The sequence below is a fragment of the Prorops nasuta genome, unplaced genomic scaffold (genome assembly GCF_024137725.1).
Source record: "Prorops nasuta isolate Cenicafe-Biocafe unplaced genomic scaffold, Cenicafe_Pnas_1.2 PNAS00025, whole genome shotgun sequence".
In the NCBI taxonomy this organism is placed as follows: domain Eukaryota; kingdom Metazoa; phylum Arthropoda; class Insecta; order Hymenoptera; family Bethylidae; genus Prorops; species Prorops nasuta.
Genome location: NW_027116822.1, coordinates 751,609 through 777,569, shown reverse-complemented (window position 1 = coordinate 777,569; position 25,961 = coordinate 751,609). Strand labels below are relative to the sequence as shown.

Here is a 25,961-nt window from a genome sequence, read left to right as displayed (position 1 = left end):
CGCGCGAGTTTTGTACTTTTTTTTTTTTAAGAAATAAGCTTTTCCGCTTCCAGCCCTCTAGTGCACTTTTTTCAATTAAAATAAAGGGAGTATACCATATAGTTCCTTTCCTGTATATCTTTTAATCTATACACGTTCAGCTACTATAAAAACATTGAGATTCATTAAAAAATACGAGGAAAAAATATATTTTTATCATAAGAAAAATATTGGCTTATTCGAGTAACGTAGGTCCTAGATTTTTTTTTGTTAAATTCTCTTTATCTCCACCCAATCTTTCTTTAATCCCTCATTCTCGTCTCTATAAACCAGTTTTTACACTCCGTTCAAACAAGCCAGAATAGTCGTTAAAATATTATTTTTATCAGAATTTCAATTTTGCCTAAAGTTGATCGTATAACAAATTTAATACTGATATAAACTTTTAATAAGTGGATGCTCCCAAGAGAATTCTTGCGTGAAAAGTCGCAATAAAAGTGGCAGATCTGTATAATATGACATAAGAGATTCGCAAACTTTTTTTATCGTCTATTAGCATTATTAATTGTAACAATTAGTGGTATGATTATGATTATGATTATTATTCTATAGTAACCAAATTACAAATATCACACTTATTTAATCCAAGTGGCTGCAAAATGCATTATTGTGTCAGTCAATGAACTTTATTAAATTTTCCAAATATCAGCTTTATCCTTGATGCATACATATTCCTTTGGTTAAACCATCCTTTTCGAATCATTTACCAGTATTTTTAAAGATAATTAACTTATAAATATAAAATTAATGGTAATCCTTAAATCTTATCATTGCTGACCTTGGTTGAATTAATGATGAATTAATTAATTCTGAGCTAAATACTTTCGCGAATGCACAAATTTTGTTTTAATAATAAAATCTTGATACCAGTTAACTACATTCCTTCGTTTATGCCAATACCCTACCGGAAGACAAAGTTGCCTTACTTGAAGTTATAATATTTTAAAATACAAATGTGAATGAAGTTAATTGTAGACAAGCATAATCTCGCATAACACTATATATATCCCTCGGAATTCAACTTTTGTCTTTCATTTTCAATTCTTCGTTACAAAATAGCAGACTAGAGGTAAGATTTCAGTCCCCCTTTTTTTTACAACTATGGGAGTTTGTGAATTCATTAAGAATTTTTTGTGCATTTTAAAACATTTTGTATTATAAAAATGCTTTAAAAAAAATATATGTTTATATGCATGAGGATCCAGATAACTCTTCCTATTATCCTTATTTATATAAAATCAGTGAAAAATGTATCCTGCTTTATTGATCATTTTAATCTTAATGAAACTTCATAATGGTTTAAAAATTTCTTAAATGCAAAAAAATTATGAAAGAATGTCATATCACTTCAATTAAATAGGTCTATTCTTTACAAATCGATGAACTATAGAATTTTTTTACTTTCTTTATGAAAATTAATTTTTAATTCACTGAAAACATAATGCCACTGGCAGACTTATCCGTGCAATTTATAACTACGTGGTATATGATCACAGCGGCTCAGCCATTTGTTACCCCGTATTTAGTATAAAATGCTTAGATGCCACACATGTGTTTTCCCTAATGTTTGTTGTTTTTAACAAACTCCCGCAGTATAAGAAATCTCTCTCCCATTCTTTGGGCATTCTGGAAATTTACATATTGGAAATTGAATTGAGTAAATAAGTGCATAAAAGTTAGCTACTTCTAAACGAGTAGAAACGAAAAGGCTTCAGTCTAAGCTGTTTCTTATTAATGACGAGAGTTATAAGCAAATTAAAAGAGAACGTTTCCCCATAATTAAACCAACTAGATTCTTATGCTCACTCTTCCTCCCTCCCCCCTTTCTCTCTCTCTCTCTCTCTCTCTCTCTCTTTCTCTCTAAGAATGGAAGAGAATGCAGAAAAAACGGTGTTTCTATGAAGAACATTCATTTTCAAATAGTAACGCATGCCTCTTTACATTTCTTTGATTAATGAAAAATTCTACGATTTCATAGCAAGTTTTGTCTTTAAATATAAATTGTAATATAAACAAGCAGCAAAGTTCTAGTAAACGCTACATACCGGATCCGAAATTAATTGTAGTCAATGCAGTCAACAAGAGAAATTTTGAACGAGGGAGGAAATTTCAGAAGAAGACAATTTTTTTCGTTCTAGCTTTTCATTCAAAAACTATTAAAGATTAAACATTATTTTCTTTAAGGCCTCCTATTAGTCAAACGAGTTCGTAACCTTGTTCTATTAGCTAAATAGAGCTATGACAATCATTTGACTAATAGAATGTTTCAAAATAATGAATTTTTCATTCTTAATAACTTATTAATAAATATTGTTATACAACAAAATTTTATAATTGTCTTTCTCTCTTTCTTTTACCCCCGTCTCCTTCTCTTTTTATTTTTTAGGTTGCCTAAAATTAATTTCGGATCCGATACAATTATATTTCTGACGTAATTTATCATTTTACAATAACCTAGTGATTATGTGACTTTTTTTACCTGAAATGTGCAGATGATTCTTCCACGTAATAGTATATCTTTAGCTTTCAATATACTTTTTTTTCTATTAGTTTTAACACCATGGACAAGTATCCAAGAGTCATTGTACGCAAATACCAGCCAAGCGTTGGCATATTTTTAAGTGAATTATTCAAGTCAATACATAATATTCAGATAGAAGAATCAATCGCACATTACAGAGCACTTAACGTTTGTATTTTGTTTATCGTTACAATCTTTTCAAAAATATATTGCTCTATGCCATCTGCCTCGTTGTTGGCTCATGTTTATATATAAATGTTTCTTTTTAAATTCAATCTTTTGTATAAAACACTGGGATACCTATTGCATTTAATAATTTTAGAATTTCTTTGAATATTTACTTTAGGCATTTAATTAGCATATTTAGAAAGAAGAAAGCTTTGGCGCCAACAATAAAAACAGTGGCATATAAACATTTAACGGTATGTTTTTATTTATTATTACACAATAATAGCTAATCTTTCATTTTGTTATTCTCCTATTACCCTATTTGTGTGGCTAAATTTGTTATTTTCACAATAATTTATACTCATTAAGATTTTTATATCAATAGTATTATTAAATAAGTAATTTTTTTCTATTCTCCGTATAAGTGTGTTTATTGTGTTTGTGTAGGTGTTGTCGAGGTGTACAAATATAATTAATATTATTCAGGAATATCTCATCGCAGTTGTTCGACTTAGCGCAATTGCAATTAATATCATATCGCATATTTTTTCCTTAAACTTTCAAATAAAGAATCAAATTTTTTTGTTCGAGTATTACAATCTACAAGGATATTCACATCAACTTGTAAAGTGAACCAGGGACATTCTTTACAAGTACTCTATCGATTGTACCAAATATTACATTTAATTTAACACACATTTTATCAATTTTAAACTTTTGATTCTTTTATTTGCGCAATTCTATTATTGCTTATGTTTTATGAATAATATTCATGCTTCCTGATGACGACGACTGCCTACGATAATTAATGCAAAAGAGTGATTGAAAATAAAATTTTAATAAATGCAGACATTTTGTAAAAAGAATTGAATCTATAAGAAAATGTCTCTTATGTAAACATACATATCGTTGTACTTATAAAGAATGCAAAAATAAGTATAATGGAAATATATGTTTAATATGATACTGAATAAGTAAATTCTAAAGAGTACTTGAATAACTAGCTATATTTTATGGTATAGATGGTTTTGAGAACAGTCAAAATGTATGAAAAGTAACCGTGTAAAATTTGTTATTTCTAAACAATTTAATTTCTTTTCATTAACCCTACTTAGTAATTCATTATGGTTATTCTTTAATAATAATTGTTATTTATTATAATTGTTTAATGTTCTCAAACCTTTTATACCACACTGACAAAATTTATTAATTTCTTTATAACATCTATAATATTTTAATCCTAATAATTTTTAATAAAAACTGATCTAATAAAAACACTCATACTTTTTGGCCTCATATTTTTATAATATGCTACATGAAGACAAATTAAAGTTAAAAAAATAAGCGAAAAAAGGACAGAAAATTAAAACACTTTGATTCTAAGATCTTATGAATTAAACAATATTAAGTAATGCTCTGTTAAAATATCAGCTTGTATTCTTTTTCCCTTCTAGTAAAAAGTCTTCATTAATAACATAAGCATGATAGATCTTAGTAAAATTCATTATTTAGATGCTTGATTTGTGCTGGATATCATACATTGAAAATAACTTTAAACATTAAATTATAATAGTCTTCAAAATTTGTCACTTTACCACTTTAGCTCAATAGGGAAAAAATTTGAATATATTGTCCTATCTATTCTAATTATATTTATATAGCTTAGGCGATATTTATTTTCAATTGTGAATATATAGCTATTTTTTCTATATCAGAGAATAACAACTGCGTCCTCCGTTTTAAAACGAAAATAATCGATAGCTCCAATATTCTAGAACATATCGCGATAGTACGCACCCCCTCCTCCACAATATTTTATTTTCACTTGGAAAAACCTAGCTGGTGTATTTATGTGTGATTACTCTCCCACGCGACATTAAGCTGTAATTCGTATGTCACCATTAATTATCCATGAGATAAATATGTTTTTTCTTTTTGAGTAAATTGAAAAATCCTAATTAATTTTAAATGTCCTTAAATCCTAAAATATAAAAATTTTCTTTAACACAAGACGAGTGTAATGAAGTCTTTAATCTATTTCTCCATTAAGATTATATTCTTCATCACTATCACACACTAGTTAATTCATAATTTAATGTAATAGGAAATAGCTACTCTAACAATAAGCATAGTATTGTAAAGGTACAATCTACAAATCTATGCATGTGTGTCTATGGTATGTATGTCTATATAATTTTTTAAATTTGTTACACACATATATAGATTTATAACATACACTACCTACATTACAAACTAGTTGCCACAATTAAAAGGATAAAGCAAAATTGTTTTGCATTGTTTTTATAAAATTTTTAAACTAATGACTATATTGTATCTTTCGATGTATCCAAAGTATAAAAGTTCGCTTGTTAAGCATAATTTGATGCCGTATATAAAAAGTTACAAATAAATTGATGAAAACAAGCAAAACGTAACGGAAATTTAAGCGCTCCCTAATTTTTACAAATATGAAAGGTGTCTCACTAGTTTCACATACCATTCGTATCAAGTCATCGAATTGATCATATTTTACGTCTAAAGCAGATACGAAACCTGGGATCTGAAATACTTATGAAGCAGTAACACCAGAAATATTCATAGAAGTGTTATGTCGTTTCATCAAGCGTAATAAAAATTTTTTAACTCAAATGAATCTAATTTTAGACATTTAATAAAATTAATTGAAACATTTTAATATCACGATACAATATAATTTTGTTTGCTCCTTCAAAGATGGAAAATTAGCTAAGGGCAAGGTGAACGATACGTAATCACGTGTAATACATGTTGTCAAGCGATATCGGCTTCTAACTCCGTATACTTGTGTCACACACTTCGGAGAAATGTTTGATTTTTTACGCAAAAACGTTATGCTTAACAAAATTAGAAGACTCGATATGGATAGTATGATCAAAGATATTAGCTTGAAACACTACGCGAAACATCCTATATAGTATACATATATAAATATAAGAAAAATATACACCGTTCTTATTGCGTTCTTAGTGGAGCGCATTCGTATATTTACGGTTGGTAATTTTATTGATGGTGATATATTGATATTATATGTGTATACATATTTCCAACCGATTATCTACTTGCTAATATACGTGCAACTTTAATTGATTATAAAAATCTAAAAATCGTAAATCTTCTGTACAATATCTATTATCGATATCAGTATCTCAACAAAAAATAGAAATTTGTTAATACTTTTAATATTATTATCAGTACGGGTCAATTGAAAAATCCTATTTAAATACATAGCTTTAAATATAATATATATACGTATTTAATATTTTAATTTGTAATGTGTGACATACGCTTCACAGCTTATTTATAAAATATCCGTCCCCAACTATACACTAGCGAGACATTTGTTGCGTTTATCTTAATCTTCTCTTATAACTTTTTGAACATTTATATACTTTTTAAGGTCCCAAAACATTGTCCATTACTTTAATCACTCTGTCATGACATCAAATGTGTTTTGCTTTATCTGGCACACTTACATATTAAGGGTCCAGCATCTTTCTTTCGTCTCGTACAATTAGCAATTGATCATTATCTCCATGTTAGCGTTTGAAATTGTATTCCCATATTTTCAGTTGGATTACTTTCTTTGTTTAAAATTCCTGATTCATCACCTCATTTGTTTATAATAATTTATATACTTATTTAATCTCATTCTTTTTTGCAAATTTCATCTTTTACATTCAGCTTGCCTCAATGGACATACATTTTTCTTTGCACACTACAAATCCGCACTGATTTTGTAACTCAGTGCAAAATTATAAAATACCCAGAGCAACGTTACAATCCGTTATATCTCGCAGTTTTAACCCTTAATATTTATAATTAGAAAATCGTCCTAAACTTGGACTCGTGAAAGAAGAAAATAGTGAATTTCTTGTTTCAAAAAATACTTTTCCAGCGTTATAAAAAATGGTTTAAGTGATTAAGCTGTTCAGTTAATACCCACAAAATAGGTATACATCTCGTAGACGTATTTATGTACATTCATTTATGTAACAAAAAACTTGTTCTCCTTTGAAATTGCTAATTTGATCTGCGGATCTCACGCTTGTGATGCAAGCAGGTCGTTGGAACTAAATTATTGAAAACACCAGTTTATCAAATCCATGCTGATATATTGGCAACCCGTAACGGTACTAAAAAACGATGAAATGTATGTCAGAAAAGGAGAACTGCTATTGTAGAAATTGCGTATGTTGGTGTTCCCATTCGTCATTCTGGAACCTTCATTTTGTAATCTATGATTTTTTCTTCATTTTCATTCCTTCCTGAGGCCTGTTGTAACTGGATCATTACACATTAGCTTCGATCTGTCGTCCATCTGAAAATTGTCCACTCCTGTTGTTGTGTTTATGTTCTTGGATGAACCTCAGCGAATTTTTAACTGGTGTGGTCCACAGGAGTCTGGCAATAAGGACACTCGCGTTGACTCGGGGCACATGTCGAGCAGACCACGTAGTGGTTGCAAGGCGAGAGTGTCACTGTGCGATTTTGCTCCTCACATACCATGCATTTTGTGGCCGTTTCTCTATACAGCACCTGTAATGGCAACGACTCAACTATCTTTCAGTGCTTTTTTTTTTTAAGTGGCCAATCACGTGGAGACTTGCCAATTATTATGTCGCTCATGATTCTAATCTTAACCGTTTGACTGCATTAATATACTAATTTTAATCTACAGTCATTGTGTAAGCCCCGTATTGATCTAACTATACAGTAGTTTATAATTAACTCAACGATATATAAATCTGTTTGGTTATATACTTAGGCATTATTGAAATAATCCGTTTTTAAAGTACTTTGTTTTAGGTGTAATAATCATTCAAAATTCCTTCAATATACCAGCTGTTGAGACCAGAGTGACAAGTTTGTTTTACCTTCTCCACTTCTTCGAGATCCGAGCGTAGTTGAGATTGAATTGATTTTAATGTTGCTATTGATAATGATCGAAGTTCACTCATTCTTCTTAGTGTATGTAGATAAGGACCACCACTGGACGTCTCGTTCTCCGATCTTAATGCTTTCACTTGAAGCAGGGCCTAAAATGAAATATTATTCTATTAATCGACGAATAAAAACAGTCTGATTTTAATGGAGAGAATCTACCTCATCGCGTTGTTGTTCGGCAATACTAGCTTTTCTTTTAGCCTCTTCACTCTCCAATTGCCAAGCCGCGCAAGCTGCTCTCGCTTGATTAATTCTTTCGTCCCACGTGGCCAATTGTGCACGACTTGATGTAAGCTCCTCCCTAAGCCTCTGCACCTTAAATGAATTTATTCAATTTCTCTTCCTCATCCCTACTCTCTAGATTTCACTTTTCAACTAACTCAATCTCAATCATTTCTACAAACCTCCGACAAAGATCCCGTATTGCTTGGACTTATGGAAAAAGCATTGACCAACGGTGAAGCTGGAAGCGTTTGCGTTCTAGATGGTGACATTCCTTGGCTTGCAAAATCAAATAAGCTACTATTAAATCCACTAAGTTTTGAAGTTGAACTACTAAGTTGAGAGATATGATTGCTAAATGGATCCGAAACTTGATTCATAAAAGGCATCGTCTGAAAATCGTTAAGCGTTTAAAACTAGCTAATTCACTCATTGTAAAGAAAAATACTTGTAGCAAACTGACCGATTCTATTGAATCTTGATGAGAAAACCTAGATCCGGTAAGAAAACCAGCTGACTGCAATTGTTGAAGAGGGCTCGATGTCGATGGTGAAAAATTAGTTAAAACCGAACGTTCAGCCATGCCAGGAATATTAACAGGTGCAGAACTTCCAAGAAGTCCAGAACTGGCTAAGCCTGCTGATATTGAATTGCTGATTGGTGAAGTGTTATCCCTATGAATTGAATCTACTAAATTTAACGGATCATCAAGATGTAACTCGTCCAAAGCGTTTCCTAAAGAAAAATGAGAGCCATTGAATCAATTGAAGTTAATGATTCACCAAAACATCAGAAACACCCACCTACTACAGACTCTACAGTATCATTAGGATAAAACGAACTGGAGAGTGGAGATATAGTTGTTGCTAGTGAATGATTTCCCAAACAACCATTCAAACTATTTAATGCCAGATAGAGATTTTGTTTGTGTTGCTCTTTTTCGGATTTAGTTAATAATGGATCAGAATCTATAGCAACCACTTGTTTCCTAAGTTTATCCTATAAAACAATATTTCATTATAATGAATTTTTCACGTTGAAAGTGTTAGGTTAAAAATTATAGTATACTTACAACTTGTATGAGAGAATTGGTATTATAAATTAAACTGCTGAGTTTTTGTTGAGCAGCGTTATTTGCATTTGCACTAGAATTAGAATTATGTAGCTGAGCACCAGGGGCTTTGCTATGTGAGCTATTACTACCAAGGCTACTTGTGCTGGCAGACTCGGATGCTTCTCCACTTCCATTCTGTAAATGAAATCCTCGTTGTAGAAACTGTAGCTATACATCTCACTTACTTAATTTTGACCAAAAACTTACACTACTATCACTAAGAGGTTTATCCTTCTCGTGAGAACGCTTGTCAGGTGGAAGAGCATTACTAAGAAAATCAGCCAGATTCGTGCCACAGTCTATAGGTACTGCCATATCCCTCGCCAGGCTCATTTCTTCTGTTGGCAACACTGCTCCATCAGCACACCATACCAAAGTATGAATACATCAATTTTGAAAAGCAATTTTGACAAACTAATCTAATTAATCAGTGTAGGGAAATCAAAATTGAAATTGTGTGTCCATTCACCGATGAATAATAATCTTTGATAAAAAAAAACTCTACTATTGACGAATTGAGGATTTTAATTATCTATTCACCATATATTAAATTCGTGATTTATAGTACGACACTCACGGTCAACGTGTGCAAAAGCACAAAATACACCACGAGGACAGTATCCGGCTTGTTGGACATCGTTGCATTTAGTGGATTTGTAGATTTCAGGATGAAATTGTTGTTCAGTGCGGGTATGACAATATGTACAGGAATCTCCCTGTTCGCAGTTACCTGGCTCACCCCATTCTTCTCCATGCTTCACGTTTGGGCATGGCGTCGAACTGGAATGGAATAAATTACGTGTAAACGACTTAAGAACAATTTCTCTCTATTTAATCAACCGAATGATATAATTACCGATATTTGTACTTGCGTGGACTCCTTCTCTTATCCTTACTATTATGGTACTGAGGACAAGCATAGCCTTGTCTGCAGAGTCTTGGTGGTCGTTTGCACGGTTCAGTTTTGTAATTACTAAGAACATAATTAGTGTCCTGCCACTTTGGATCTTCGTTCATCAAATTACGCTCTTTATCAAGAACGTTTGGTCCATTGGATGAGGAATTAGGGTCAGAATCAGGGTTTTCCAATGCTTGTATTTCTTTAATATCATATACTGGTGGTCGCAAGTCACGATTTCCGTGTGCAAATGCACAGTGAGGCCCATTTTTCACGCAAAATCCTCTTGTATCGGTGTCGTGGACGCACATACATGTTTTGTAGTAACGTAGATGATACCTCCTCTCAGTGTCACCGGCCGTTCGATGAAGAAACGGACACCTGTTTAAAAACAAATATATTAGTGAAGTCTCTCGACTGAAATGCACACATAAAATCTTGGAAAGTAATCAAACGTTTTAAGAGTAACGCATAAAATCAAGCAAATTCGTAATTTTACTTCTTAAGCCAAGCACAAATGTAAACATTAGAGAAACTTATCAGTGTGTTTGTGTTAATTTATTCTAGTATTTTAATAAACTGTATCTTGCTAATTCTTTACACAAATATTTATTTACAATAAAAACATGTCCTGATGATGTACAAATAATCAATGTTAAATTATTATAATTTTCTAATAAACTATTTTGCCAATTATTCAAAGATATTTTTATTTGCAATAAAAACATATCCTAATGATGTACAAATAATCATTTTTTTCTAACAAATAATGCATCGATTTTTGTGGCAGTGAACTAACAAGGTGAATAACTTGTGATTCTTTGTTACCCTTGTGAGAGGAGAAAATCAATATTGGACGTCTCTCCTTTGTTTAGGTACTTTCGGTGCGCGTTTTGGAGGGATAAATAATAACACGCTGCCAAACAATATTTTTTTAAATTTAAGCATCGTAAACTGCAGAAAGTGTAATGAGCAGAAAATTAAAATTGAATTCGTAGTTTAACGAGAAAAAAGCATTGTTATAAGTACCTAATTCAAACAAATCAAGCGTCATACTTAAAAGAATAATTTTTACCACTCAGCTGTGCTAAATTTAACATATGCAAATTCAGCGTATAATAAGTGGAATTGTGCGTTTAAAACACAAATTGTAATACTTTTAGCCGTAGAACATTTGCGCTCTATTTATAAGCATTAACAAATATTTATAACATCAAGGTATTATCTTTCTTCCTCTGAGCGAGCCTTTTTATTTTTTGATGAATAATAATCGTTCCGGGACTCGCAGGATTTTCAATTGTATCAAGGAGAATTTGATACATTGAAAAATATACAAAGAAAAATGATGACGCTTCCTATTTAATTCAAGAATATGACACTCAGGCTGCAGCCATTATATGCTCGATTATATTTTTAACTAAATGCAGTGAATATTCGTGAATGAGTTACGTGAGTGTGATCCCGAATGCAACATTAATACGTGTTGTACGCTCGCTCAGAAATATCTGATTCGATAGAGCCTCAGTTTAGATTAGGAATACGGTTACGCAATAGTGTATTACAGTTTCTTTTGTAAGCTATATAGGATTTCAAAAACGAAAAACATAGAAGGTTTCTGCATTGTTTTCTGCCTTTGCAAATAACTTTCATCTCCTTTGTCTCAGTGTCTATTTACCAAACTGCCGTTTTCCCACACAAAACAAAATTCAACATGTGTTACTTACATTGAACATTGTTTATAATTTTTTGTTACTGCACCTCGTTAATTTATTTTATTTTTTATTGCTAAAATAAAAATATTCACTAATATCGAAATTAACCATTTAATTATGCATACAAATTGCGTGAGAAATGTTGTAACAATGTAAAGTTTTCATCGACATATAACAGTATGCTCTTAAAAAAGCTACAATGCACATGAAGATATGCAATAATATATTTTTCATGGAAGAGGGGGGAGGGGAGAAGGAAGCAACTGGATGCAGTGGTAGAATTACTGGAATTTATAACTATAAAAAATGATACTTCAAGAATGGAGAGGAACGTTAAGAGACTCGATCGAAATTGGCTGGGTTTGTATTTATAATATTTTGAAAGAATCTTATTAATACCTTAGTATAAAGAAATAAAATAAAAAGAGAGAGATTCTTCGAATGGCAATGAAGAGTCGTAAACAACAGACTATATTATGGGAATCCACCAATACTGTAATAGTGCCGGATGAACGGATAAAAATCCAGGAAATTATGGCATCGAGAAAACAAAGGATGCTTGTGATGGAAAAGTTTTGTCACAGGGGGAATGGGTACCTAGAGGTTGATTTTCGTAGAATAAAAGCAGATGGGAAAAATGTAGGCTTTGTCTTGGAATGGAAAGAACTGAAAACTGGTTAGGAGGGAAAGGTAAATCTACTCTCTAGCAGCTAGCGTCGGCGAGAAACCAACGGCCAGCGACGCAACAAAGTGTACAAATCGATGTAACCAGTGTCGCGTGCCACTAGATATCAAAGCTTCGGTTTATAGTAATATCAAATCGAATGTACAAAGAGAAACGGAGACTACTACTAATTAAATGCGACGATAAAACTTTGCTGATGGCCAGGGGGAGAGAGGGAATTTAGTAAATGACGCCCATCGCTTTATTCCTACAAGCATTAAAATTACAAGCAAGCGATTAAAGCTCCTAAACTTGGTATATGTAGAGACGGGGAGAAGGAAGTTTCTGTTGTGAACAAAGCCGAAGGAAGGAGCGTCTCGGTTTGGGGGGAGAGGGGGAGTGAATAAAGGGAGAGAGAGAGAGAGAGAGAGAGAATAACAGCGAGCTGGCAATATACATAGATATAGAGAAATAAGAGGGAAGTAAGCATAAGCAGAAGCATCAAACGTTAGAAATGAAGAGTATCTGAAAAATAATCAGTGAGACTTACTCATCTCCGTCGGGGCAGATCCCAGTGGTCTCATCGTATTTGGTGCAATAATTATCCGCACTGTAGTTGAAGGTGCGGTCCCTCTTTCTGACCGGTCTGCGTCTCCGCTGGTTCATAAAGTGCCAGTTGAAGCACGTGAAGGGTCTGTGCTGTGTGCATTTACGCTGTATAAAGAGCGGACATTGTTCGACGCGAAATTCCTTCAAGTATCTGGAATGCGAATCCACAGAGCTACACATTATTTCCTTGCTTCGTTATATCTCGATAAGCGCGTCTCCGCTAAAAACCCTCGTTCTCTCTCTTTCCTTCTCCCTCTAACATTATACATATATGTATAGTATACACACGAATGTATATATATTTTTCTCTCTCTCCCGCCCCTATCCTTTTTTCCCCTCTACCTTTCTAGCTATCCCCCCTTCGCATGCTCTCGCTCGCTCGCTCGTTCGCTCGCTCGCTCTCTCTCTCTCTCTCTCTCTCTCGCACGCGTACACACGCACGTTTGCTCTCTCTCTCTCTTTCTTTCTCTCCCTCTATCTATCTATCTACCGCTCCGCGCGTTTCTCTCAGGGATATTTTCTCTCACGAGCGACACTGCACTGGGCCCGCGCACTTTTTTATGCCAGTCGCGTATCCTTATCCGTGCTGACCGAAGTTGTAGCACAAGACACACCGAGCCGGCGAGCGCTACTTACGTGTAATGATTCGCCTTTTCCGCCTGAGCTGTCAACAAAGGTTTCGAGTCGGACTTCATCTTGGACAACACAGCTAGAGCGCGCGCGCGCATGCACGTACACAAGCAGGCGCTAGGCTCACACGCACAGAGGCTGTTTCACTCGTTCCCACAGCTCAACCGCGTCGCTTGATCCTTGTCGCTCCCAGCTGGCGGGGACTGGGTTTCCCCCTCCAACGTCAGTAAAGAAGCAGAGAGAAGCTTCGGGCAATCCCCTCTCTTCACGTTCTCTACCGCCCTCGCTCCTCGCTCCTCACCTCTCGCCCCTCACCCTACACCACACTACCTCACACCTCAACCTCGCCAATAGATGCCAATAGACCACCAATAGGATGGTAGAGCTCTATCTGGTGGTGGTCGCGGAATGCAAGACGCGCACGGCGTAATTCTTCGTCGCTCTCAATCACCAATCATTCTCTTCCCCGTTGTCACGTGACCCCCTTTCAGCTTTCAAGGTCATCGGTGTTTTGGTTCACCCGAGCTACATCCACCGGTTCTCGTTTTCTCCAATGCCTATCAGGCATCTTTATTCCCCGCATATACCCTCTTCTACCCTAAAAGAGACAGATTTTTGTTTCCTCTTCTTTTTTTACTATTTTTTTCTCAATAATGCCCAGTCTATTTTATTTTAGCCAATTTCAATCTTCACTAGCCGAACTGAGACGAACTGTTCCGAGCTAGGCCGAACTGGGCCGAACAGCTGAACGCAAAAACCGCACACTCGAAAGCGAGTTCTCGAAGAGAGGATTGATCGATTAAATCGATAGGAGAATTATATCGACTCTACCTTATCCATTGTAAATTTTCTTTTCTTTCCTTTCTTTTTCCCCTTACTTGTCGCTCTTTCCTTCTTTTATGCTTGGACTTTTGCATGGAGTCGGGCTGGATTGATTTCGTTGTTGAAGGTTAGACGGGATTAGTGCATACCAAGCTCCTTGAAGATAGACACGACGGGCTTAATTATTCATTCACCTTAGCCTAAGTTACGTAGAGATGTCAAAGTGACGTATGTACTACGAAAATTAACGACTATTCTTCGTCACTTAATTAAATGAAATATCTTGGCAAACTGCCTATGCTCGGAAAATCCCACTCCATTACACAATTTTCACGTAATTTTTAATGAAATACGAGAAACCAACGACCCGCACCATGGGCAGCACACAATTTTACTTTTCTGTAATCATTGAAGTGAATCACTTGTGCTGTCAAGAAATAATGTTTCGAGATATATCGAACTCGAGTCGCGATTATTTGAATTTAAAAGTTCGACCTCATCGACGACCTCGACCCAGGCACTGCGGATGATCGCGGCCTCTCAGCTCGCATTCGCACTCTTTCGATTTCTTTTTTTAAGTTCATTGTCTGCAAAAGATATGCATCGAATTCTTTGAACAAAGATGGCAACATTGGAAAATAACAAATACATTGCTCACTTTATAATTAAGAAATTAACTGCAATTTTAAAGTAAAAAGAGGAGTATTTTAGAATGATAATATAAAACAATATACTAATGAGAAAAATAAAGCTATTTTTTTCTTATATTTGTTATATTTCGATTTTCTTGACCGACAAGCATACATACATACCTGCACGCGCCCACACATAACATACACACATTAAACATGGATGGATATTACATTTTCTTCAAATAACACGTTATTAATTTGCAATTATTTTAGGATTCCGTTGGTTACTTATATTTTTCATAAAAGTACATTAAAAGTAGCTATACCAATTACAATTTTGTTTTTTGGTGTATTACGGTGGATAAAAAAAACAAAATGCTTAAAACATAATTTGATAAAATCTCACAAACAATAATGTATTACTTGTTAGGATTTTTGATTCAGTATCGCAAACCGCCATTTTTCGTAACAAAGTAAAAAAGAATTAAATAAATTACACTTAATATCTATAAGAGATTGATTGTTAAAATTCTATTCCTTTTTGCAAATAAAGAATTTTAAGCGCTTCGGTATTAGTTAATTCCATTTTAAAATAAATTTTGAGTATTTCTACATTAATATACAATTGCTTATCTATGTACAATATAACTATCTGACTACCTTGTCAGCTTTAAAGAGTATTTTTCTCAAATTCCTTATTTAGTCCATAACTATTCAAGATTCGAAAAGATTAATTAAAAACTTATCTTAGGTTAAGATAGTCGCGTTAATCTGATTCTTTATCGAGTAGCAATTCTTCTAAACGATTATGCCAAAAGTTTTTTGTTTAGTAGAACATTTCTTTGGACAATTTCTCTTATATTTCAAATTCGTTTTTTCGAGTAGCTAAAGTCTTCTCTACTGCATCAATCATTTACTTAAACAGTTGTGCCATAAGTGCTGAACATCACTTTAGTGGTATCGGTATCTAAAGTAACATCTTCTGGGGAGGCTAGATCGACTTTGATAGATCCAGAATTTTTTCTCCTTCTGGCAGCAGCTCCCCCCCAATTGGAAAGAGTCCATTGATAAGGCTCTCCATCCTTGGTAGCCTCTTTTTCCTCTTTAACTTCATTAACCTTATCCAATCCCGCGTCAATCGAGCCAGAAGGTTGAGACGCGACTGAATCAAAGCTAGAATCACCGGCACATCTGTAGCGATTTACGTATTCCGGTAAAATCTCACCGGGCAATTCTTCAATTGCTCTCAGTATGTTCTGGCATACTTCGGAATCCAGTGGAATCGGCTCTTCTGAATCACGGTTGTAAATCGTTATAGCTATACGAGCTGGATGCGGAATAGGAAGTGGTATCACTAATTTATCAGCGTTATACGGACAAGCCTGGCGCTTCCATGGCTGCCAAGGATTTTCTCCACTACAGTTGCTTGACATTGTGCATTTCTTGATTTTAGATGACGTTAATAAACCACTGTTTTCGCTGTAAAATATTATTTACTATATTATCGAAAAATTTATACTTAATTTTTACACATTTCAATTCCATGAAAGGGATAGAACATTACCATCTTTTGTCGGATTTTTTACTGTTGGTAACCTGCTTAGCTCGTGGATTAAATGCAGAAACCTCTAAATACGGACTGTGAATCTGAATATTTCCACGTGGTGTATAAACAGCACCCAACAAATCTGGCCCATTCAATCCTCCTAGTTCTGTGCTGTGAACCATATCTGTATAACGTGATAGATCAACGCTGGGATGAGGGTCCAGTTTAAATTTTGTGTCAGTGTCATCCAATGGCTGGAGAAAATCTAAGCTAAAAATATCAGCATACATTAGACCTGCCAAACCTGCCCAATCACCAGGATCTAAACTTTTTGCATCCCAAAAATTTTCTTCGTTGTTGCTCAGTCTTGCGAAAACATGACTTGGATAAAGACGTTCTAACATCAATGCTCCTTGCTGTATAACGACCTGTAATAATCGTTACCGTAATTTTAAAAATTGCAAATTATTTTGAAGAAGCATGCTATTATACATAAAAATGATCGGAAAATCACAGACTTTTACTAACTTTCAAGTCAAAAGTAGTTAATTTAATTTTCGTTTTTATAGTCGTAGCCAAACCAGTCTGCAAATTTTTTCGACGTCGATCAATTTTCTCTTGAAGAACACCGATGAGCTCCTTAGCCTCCTTTTCAAGTGATTTGTAAGGATCTTTATTTTTAGCTAAACTAGCTGCAAATGGCCCGAAACAAGCTTCTATAAATTGGGTAAAATCTCTCTGTGGCTGAGTAATTAAACGTTCAGTCTCCTGTTGAAATGCCAACAATTCGTCCAATTCTAATTTCGCCTCAAAAGCTGCTAAGGCTTGTTCTGGCTTTATCTAAAAAAATTCAAAAGTTGAAAACTTCCTTGCAGATATTCATAGTAACTAATCGAATTTTCAGCTTACTTGATAATAATAGTCCGAAGCTAATCCTGGCCCAGCTATTCTTTTTACAATAAAGCTATCACTAGCAGGGATTCGGCCTCTACTTTTTATCACCAAATGAAACATAGTTGTATCCCACATAACTCCGGTCCAATATCGCACCACAGCAACCGTTAATATTATAAGAAATATTATTGGACAAAAAATAACGGCAACTATTAAAGCTGCCAATGGCTGAAGAAATCCTTGTATGCCTATGTTCCAAATCAATGTCTCCATCATTACTAAAGTTCTATTTCGACTTTGTTCAGGGCTGTCCAAGTCTATGAAAAGTCCCATGAAAGCGTGCAATGACAAAGTGACAAATGGCATCCTGTAACATTTATTAATTCAAAACATTATAAATTAATATAACCACGATCGTAATTTGGTTGTTAGAATATTATTAAACAATACTGACCACATAATTGCTGTAAGGGCAATAATAAATGAACTTAAACTGGCCACAATGCAAACTACAGGGAAAATGAATAATATGATAAGCGTTCCTAATAAACCTTTTGCACCGTAATTCCACAATCTATTTATATGCCTGGTCATTCCTTTTCCAATAAATCCTAATTAAGCATTGTTATTTTAAATTAATTACTTTTAAATTTAATAAATTTAATGGGTAAATAAAAAAATGTAGTATACCAGTATCTGGCTCTGTTTCAAAGTGCGTGCGACTTTTACTGATGTGCCTCCAAAGAGTAATTAACCGAGAACAAAGAGTTGGAGTTTGAGAGGATTTTCTAGGGAAGAGGGTTCCATTCAGTTGACTGAGCTCTAAATCTGGGGTGAACGGTTGAACAAGCAGTAGAGCTCGAAATGATATAGGACTGCACCATGGAACTGCTACTCCAAACAAAAACATAGCATTCCATGTCCAACACCAAGTTCTTGCAATGTAATTTATCCAACGCCAAAATGGCCATCTACCGAATCATAATATCAGTTTTATCTTTAAATAATTTTATTTTTATTAACTTTTTGGTTTTCGAAAAAATTAAAGATACCGTGTAGTTGTTGTATAAACTATTTCTCTTTCAACAAGGAAGACAGGCTGAGTAGGATCTGCTCTAGGAGTTGTTATGGTTGTTGGCATGTTACTCAGTACAGTGGGAATAATTTCTGACTGCCCTTGAAAGTTTCTCCTCACTATCCAATTCTTTGGAAACCAAATCTGGATTGGCCACTGGAAGCTTCTCGTTGGACTCTTTACTTTTCTTAACTCTTTTAACAAAACTGGTTCTCTCTATAAAAAACAAACTCAGTACACAATTTTACAGATAGATTTAAACAAATAACAAATTACCTCTTTCATGAATTTCAAATCTCGATTCAAAAAGTATATGGTTTGATGTAAATTTTGTTCGCTACATAATTTTAAAGCCTCTTCATGTGCACTCCACTCATATTCTTGAATAAATTTCTCTTCGGTTTCCCTCATTCTGTCTCGCATCCACGGCTCGATACGAGATAAAACGGGATGCTTATTTTCAATGTAATGCCTTAAAGATTCTTTGGTTCGCATTAATTTCTGTTGTACATTTTGTACCGCACGGTACATTAAAACAACAGATTGCGCTTGTTGGACTAGAAGTTTATCAATTCCCTCGCCCAGCAAGAGAATATCTGGAAATGACAGGATATGGGTGTAGACTCTTTGTAGATATTCTCGCATTACGGCTTCATTCACCTCCTATAATTAATAAAAATCATAAATATTTTTATCAATTTAAAAGTCAGTTGAAATATTTATTACGCGAACTATACACATATAATTAGGTAAGCTTACCTTTTCTATTTCTTCGTCAAGCTTTTTTTGAGCTTTTAATTCCGATATTAGTCTTTCCTTAAAATGAAGAAACCAGCCTCGTGTTTCCACGTCCAAAATCGATATTAAATCAGGTAATGCTTTTCTTATTACATCTCGACTAAATAATCTGAGGTCTACCGCTGCTCCCCCAGGCGTATCGAAGACAAATGGAATAGGATATAATTGTAATAATTGAGAAAACTCTCGCTCAACTTCGAATTTTTCCATAATCGCCCTTCGAAGTTGTTTTCTTATAAATGTTCCAAGCCTCTCCAAAGAATCTTCATATTCCGGCTACGACAAAGAAATTCTATTACTCTGTTAATTTTAATGATCAAAATTATGTATTTAATGTAGCAAATTCAATTTTGTAAGAATTACTTCTAAAAACTTTGGAATTTAACTTACCCTACAAATTAATTCGGCTACCAAGTAACGAGAACGCTCCTCTCTAATTTTACCATCCAAATTATGTGCTTGCAAGGAAGGTAAACCAATTAAAATATCTGTAACAATAAAAATACTTTTAGAATATTTCTCGTAAATCTTAATTAATGATTAATCCTAAAAATGACACATGACATACCGACAAGCCGTAGTAAGCCTGTTAATAATGCTTTAAATGATTCAGAAATACTAAAGCAAGGAGAGGCCAATCTAGCTTTTGCGGTTACGACTAAAAATCGCGTAGCCAGGGCAAGATCATTAAGTAAAGTTTCTCTTCTTCTGTTTCTTCCGCGTTGAAGAAGACCACTCAGTCTCCATCGATGAGTTTGCCCCGTAAAATTGATGGAATCCACTTCAAATTCACTAAAAATAATCGTTACTTTGTGAATTTTACAATTAGATTTACATATGAAACATAAAATCAATTTATCGTAAAAACTCTTATGAGCGTTATTATTAATTGATTTTTAACCTTCTCAAACAATCTACAGGTGTTTAATTATATTCTATTAATAATGTACATACATAAACTACAAGATCATGTAAACAACTACTTCTATTGAACATTGATATGTACAAGAATTTGTCATTGAAAAATTAAAATAATAGCTATTTGAAACAGGGAGTGATAAATTATAAAAAGAATAATGTAAGGTACACATATTTTTGGACATACCCATACATTCGAATGCTCTCCAATTGAGCATCATTTAGTTTCTTCGGTTTTCCATACTTATCCTTATGCAAGCTTTACAGAAAGGATTAAACACCTAACTCCACAAATCAATAAAATATGAAATATACTAATAACCATGAAACATCTACATCAACATTCTAAAAATTAAATAGGATATCAATGTGTTGCCTTCTAAGTAGACTATTCTAATGCAACCAATAGTGGTTAATTAGTACATTTGAAAAAGTGAATATTAATACTGCAAAATAATATCTTTTTATTCTAAAGTGTTTCCCAATCAATTGTTTCTAACAGTTAATAATCCTTTCCAATTCAAGTGTGTCGCATTCATTTATTAATATTCACTTGTGTACGATCAATATTAATAAATATGTATCTATGTCAATCCAATTTGGTAGGTATGGAAAGGATTACAGTATATGTGATTTAAATAAGAAGAGCTATAGAAGTGAGCTGAGGCATATTAGACATCATTTTGAGTTGGTGAGATTGATCAGGGAATGAAGGTGGAAACTAACCCTCTTTCTCTTATACTTTCCAGCTGCTTGTTAGTGAGCCTTCTGGGTTCACCCTTGGTATCGACGGCGACAGCGTCAAGCTCATCGAAGCTTGGAGCAACAAAAAGGTCTCGAAGGTAATGCTTTTTCCTAGCCAAAGTATCCTCGCCTTCCGTACACATCGAGGATATTGGCGTGGGCAGGATAATTGGAAATGTTTTCCAGTGGTAGAGGAACTGCTGAGCAACATCCTTGATATTGTGCACCAGGTTCTCCACCTCCGTAGGTGCTCCCCGGAGGTGCGACGTGTCAAAATCCAGCGGCTCTTTCTAAGAGCAAATAACAATTAGCAAGACTGACAGACAGATATACTCGGTCAAGCAATTGGATAAATAGAGGTTGACCGGGGGGAAAAGGTAGAGGGAGGCAGATGCATGAAAAGTTACCTCAGGCTGCAATCCATCTCCATGTTGATTAGCCCGATAAGGATATGGTTGAAGCTGGTTCGCAGCTGGGTTAGCAAAATTCACCGAGCTGCTGTTCAAGTTTTGCGGCATCTCGCGCGTAAAGAGCGTTCGAGGTGGTTGGGGTCAGCTGCCCCGGATACCGGCTATCTCTTCATACACCATACCGTTGCTGGTCAACATCTCTCATACTACACTCGCACGTCGCACCCACCTCCAACCAACTGCAAAACACATGTCTCGAATAAACTCAAGCTTTTGTTTTTCCGTTTATCAAAGATCAGAATGACAAGAAATTCCATAAGGGTATATATGAACAATATTTACAGTTACAATTTACCATGAGTTTGTACGTTAACTCCTTATAATCAATCTAGCGACTGGAATTGAATAAATTTAATGCTCAAGAAATTTAGCTCGAGTGTATCACTCGCGTTCAATTTATTCAATAAACTTATTTAATGGAATTAATTTGTCAATGCGAGAAAAAAAGACGGAAATTTTTTTCTCCCACTCGCATCTACTTTACTGCTTTGTACTTCAAGTCCTATTAACAAATTATATCCTATTAAACGATTCACATTCTTGGTATTGCTTGGGTACCGAGTCTGCTTTTCTCATCCTAATAATAATTCAATACTAAAATTATAAACAATACCAAAAAAGTATACAAAAATGAAAACAGTAGAATGAAGTTAATAATTATTGATGATAAAGCCCAACTAATCATTAGAAAGTTAGAGGGTTGAGTGAGATATTTGGAGCACATAAAAAATTCCTAACTTTAATTATAAACTCTACTCTCTGCATGGGATGCAAGCGGATTCAAGAGGTGAACAAGCGGTCTGTGAATAAAAATATTGAAGGGGCAAAGAAAAGGGGACTATCTAATCAAATAAAATACGAGTTTGTTGAACGCGATGAAATTATAAAAAAAATCATGAACAGTAATTAAGATAATGTTAAATGTTCTAACCTTAGAATGAATTATTGCAGAATTTCCCGATGCAATTATAGCCCACTCATGTCTGGAATCCTTAAGATACAGCGGAGCACTGGAGCAGCCAATTGCTTTTTAGGTCATTATGCAGCTAAGAACCAGGACAACGTAGTATTACAGCTGATCCTGAGTGTCAAAGTAAAGGAACCACAAGAAACAAATGTGAGCTGTGTGAAGTATTTTCTTTTTCTCACACTTAATATCAGAAGCTGATTAAATTAATTTCACTTCGCCGACAATTATAGTCCAAATTTCACGCACGATTTTATCTCAGCTGAAATAAGGAAGAGGAAAAAGAGAGCAAGAAAGAAAGAGAAAGAGAAGGGGGGGGGGTCTTAGGGATATCCGGGGTATCGAGATGAAGCCACGCCAAAACAGTCCCCCTACACTGACTGATTTTTATCGAACGGTCCGCGGTGAAATGCAGATCGCGCCTCAACTCTAACGCCACCTTGCGGAATTTCTTTATTCACTCTCACCAGATTTTTCCCACTTTTCCTACTCGTTTATTCAACCTTAAAAAAATTGTTTTTCTTTCGCATGGCATAATAATCACATTAACTTTTTCTTCACATATGAAAAAAGTTCATTATTCATATAAATGTTTCTATATTTTAAGAAATCTCAGAATCATACAAGAACTGCAATTACAAATATTTTGAAAAGTCAACTTTAGACAACATCAATGTTCGGCTGTAAAAAAAACATGTACTGACTAGAGATATCTTTTCATCTCGGGATAATGACAAATTCAATTTAAAGATATCACGGTTCTCTAAATAAGACCAGTCACAACCATAGCAGAGATTTTCAGGTTCAATATATACAGCGCAAGCAACAGGTTCTTCTGGATTTTTACAGTCAATTATTCGAAAACCGTTAAACATACAGGCTGCTAATAAGTAATTGTTTTCAAATGGGTTCCATTTTAGCCTCCATACACCACCATTTAAATTTATTGATGACAGTGATCTTTTGAAATTCCTTGTGTCATATAGATATAGATGCTCATCATAGCTTAAATAAGTATTTTTGATTAGACAAGTTACTTCATTTATTAATGTAGATCTTACCTGCCTAATGCTAATAAATGCTCATGAGAGGGGTTGCTATGAATGCTTACTACTCCTGCATCAAAAATTTTACTAAAAATTGCTGAACTTTTTTCTGCTCTTATGTCAAAACCTTTGAAGTAACAATCATCTCCTCCTTAAATAAAAATATAATTAATTTATATATTCTACTTTATTTGAATCAATGTTGCATTTTGATTATATTACCAGTATATATTATATTTTCATTCCAGTTGTCAAAGGCTGTGTACCATGCTTCATATGAATGAGCATTCCATGTGTCTATCAACTTCAGTTCATCCTCATAGTGTTCAAATAAAGATATATTTCCTTTTGAATCACTTATACCAATTTTAACTCCATTATTAACTTTTGGATGCCAATTTAAAGCTAGTGCTAGTACACTTTGTTCATTATTTAAATTAATTTTTGTAATTAATTTTAAATTACACACTTTATTACAGGATTCAAGTTTATAAATAAACAGTGACCCACATGCAGCAGCAACACCAAGTATTACAGAATCTTGAATAAGGAGCCATTTCATATCTAAAACTGCAGAAACTTCTAGTTTTTGTAAAACTTCCATTTTACCTTCTGTAATAATACGCATTAGAAAAATTTTTCCCAGACGTTTTGAAACTTTTCTTTCTTCAACTGAATTCAATTGATTTTCATTTTTTAACAGCTCATAAGTACCACATACAAATAAATCCCTAAATGATTGTAGTGGACACCATTCTACAGAATCAGCACAAAACTCTGTATCAAACTTACCCAAAGTTTCAAGCATTTTTTTATGTATAAATTGTTCTGAAACAAAAATTTCTGTCATTTTAAAGTAATATAAAAATTTTGTATTTAAACTTTCTTTAGTAAATATATACACACATATATGCATACATATATATAATTTTATTAAAATGAAGCATTAAATGAATTTCTTTGATACAAAATTTTATTAGAAAATAAATACACATTTAATGCTATAAATATCAACATAATATTTTAGATTTGTACTTGTTATAAATACTTATAGCTAGGTATATAAATAAGAGAGATCTTTAGAATAAATAAGTAGGAACTTACACACACAATTATATGAACACATATAAATGTCTTAATACATTATTACATTGTAGCAATCATGAAATAAATTAATTATATTATTATAAGGCTGAGATTCATGTAAACTTACTATTATAGTATATGTTATCTTTTCAGAGTTTTATTATAAAAATTTGTACTGTATGAAATATGTAATAAGGCCATTGTTATTGTAACTAGAGCACACACATACACACACATATATATATATATATATATGTGACATCTCAGTCATTTCACAGAAGTCACTTTATAGTTTATTAAAAATATCTCTTAAAATTTGGTTAACTGTTGTTTTAGGCTAAATACTTATTTATAATTTGTTTTGGCAGTTATAGAAAATATTTTAATAAGGAGATCTGTATTCTTACTCTATTATTAATGTTAAAATTGATAAGAATAAAAATTTAGTTCTACATATAAAAATTAAAATTTAGCACTATTACTTGGTTAAAAGTTTCTGTATGAAGTTACAGCTTAGATATGTTTATATTCATACAAATATTCGAGGTAGATAATATAAGAATTGATTAAAACACTAAATTTCTAAATAGTGCCTCTGTCATAATACTAATTTCACATACTTTAAAATGACACTTTGATATTGAAATAAGAATAAATATTAATAAAATAATACAACTTAATCTTTTTGACGTGCACTCTTCTCAGTTTCAATTAAACATTCTCTAACTAAGATACGGGCATGGACAATGGCCCGTTTAATTCTTTCTGCTGATATACGGCTACCAGCATAAGAAGGACGGATATCACGACCAAGCTCCTCTATTACATTTAAAAGCTGAATATACTTTGAAGGAGATGATACATTAGTAATCACTGTTTGTGGCATTGTGATTTTTGGTGTTGGTACATTTAATACAGTTTCAACAGGCTTTGCTCCAATTTCAAGATTCTCTTTTATTTCTTCCATTTTAAATTAATTCCTCAAATCCTATCAAACAACGAATTTATATTGATTATATTGTATCAAATTAAAAACAAATAAAATCTTTAACTATTTATTTGATTGCCAACGGTATCTTTATAAAACCTCGAAATTTGTATACAGAAAGAAACTAAATAAACATTGAATTAACCTCAAAATAAGATACGCTTAAATGATATCAATGTATATACGTATATATATATTTATATATTAATTTATTTATGCTTACGTACCTTCGCGCAATGGCAATTATTTATGATGACCAAAAATAAAAATAAATAACGTTTATCGAGCTTTGAAATACTTTATTTTTGATCCTTAGGACCCCTTAGGATTTCATCCTTCGCGGATCGAATGAAATTGGCACAAAATACTATATTCCGATTTCCGACCCCCACGCCCCAAATAGGAGTATGGTGAA

The 25,961-nt window shown here is 33.6% G+C and overlaps 3 protein-coding genes across 9 annotated transcripts; all 3 read right to left on the bottom strand.

Moving 5' to 3' along the window:
* Positions 1-8: 8 nt before the first annotated feature.
* On the bottom strand, positions 9-15,103 carry unk (RING finger protein unk). Of its 4 annotated transcripts, none has more exons than XM_066741559.1 (12): positions 14,392-15,103; positions 12,872-13,081; positions 9,904-10,326; positions 9,625-9,827; positions 9,255-9,397; positions 9,006-9,182; positions 8,737-8,932; positions 8,397-8,668; positions 8,116-8,325; positions 7,871-8,026; positions 7,642-7,803; positions 9-7,303 (listed from the first exon to the last, which is right to left on the bottom strand). In XM_066741559.1, exons 1-12 carry the CDS (start codon positions 14,475-14,477, stop codon positions 7,145-7,147), a joined length of 2,397 nt encoding a protein of 798 aa, XP_066597656.1. In that variant the 5' UTR covers positions 14,478-15,103; the 3' UTR covers positions 9-7,144. The 4 variants fall into 4 exon arrangements, with proteins under 4 accessions (XP_066597656.1, XP_066597657.1, XP_066597658.1 ...); XM_066741560.1 differs by lacking the exon at positions 14,392-15,103 and adding an exon at positions 13,567-14,348 and having other exon boundaries at positions 7,871-8,020; XM_066741561.1 differs by lacking the exon at positions 14,392-15,103 and adding an exon at positions 13,567-14,348 and having other exon boundaries at positions 9,255-9,385.
* A 46-nt stretch (positions 15,104-15,149) lies between these two features.
* LOC136781986 (uncharacterized) lies at positions 15,150-22,764 on the bottom strand. 3 transcript variants are annotated; one of them, XM_066741048.1, is made up of 16 exons: positions 22,609-22,740; positions 22,391-22,540; positions 21,397-21,638; positions 20,972-21,279; positions 20,433-20,504; positions 19,896-20,119; positions 19,718-19,815; positions 19,289-19,603; positions 18,806-19,192; positions 18,507-18,745; positions 18,145-18,425; positions 17,909-18,065; positions 17,470-17,821; positions 17,089-17,400; positions 16,579-16,988; positions 15,150-16,493 (listed from the first exon to the last, which is right to left on the bottom strand). In XM_066741048.1, the coding sequence occupies exons 3-16, from the start codon at positions 21,505-21,507 to the stop codon at positions 15,932-15,934; spliced, it is 3,828 nt and encodes a 1,275-aa protein (XP_066597145.1). In that variant the 5' UTR covers positions 21,508-21,638; positions 22,391-22,540; positions 22,609-22,740; the 3' UTR covers positions 15,150-15,931. The 3 variants fall into 3 exon arrangements, with proteins under 3 accessions (XP_066597145.1, XP_066597143.1, XP_066597146.1); XM_066741046.1 differs by having other exon boundaries at positions 22,391-22,764; XM_066741049.1 differs by lacking the exon at positions 20,433-20,504 and having other exon boundaries at positions 22,391-22,764.
* A 90-nt stretch (positions 22,765-22,854) lies between these two features.
* LOC136782089 (diphthine methyltransferase) lies at positions 22,855-25,957 on the bottom strand. Of its 2 annotated transcripts, XM_066741253.1 has the most exons (5): positions 25,774-25,957; positions 24,082-24,300; positions 23,695-24,012; positions 23,488-23,623; positions 22,855-23,431 (listed from the first exon to the last, which is right to left on the bottom strand). In XM_066741253.1, the coding sequence occupies exons 2-5, from the start codon at positions 24,278-24,280 to the stop codon at positions 23,062-23,064; spliced, it is 1,023 nt and encodes a 340-aa protein (XP_066597350.1). In that variant the 5' UTR covers positions 24,281-24,300; positions 25,774-25,957; the 3' UTR covers positions 22,855-23,061. The 2 variants fall into 2 exon arrangements, with proteins under 2 accessions (XP_066597350.1, XP_066597349.1); XM_066741252.1 differs by having other exon boundaries at positions 23,695-24,300; positions 25,774-25,955.
* Positions 25,958-25,961: the final 4 nt, after the last annotated feature.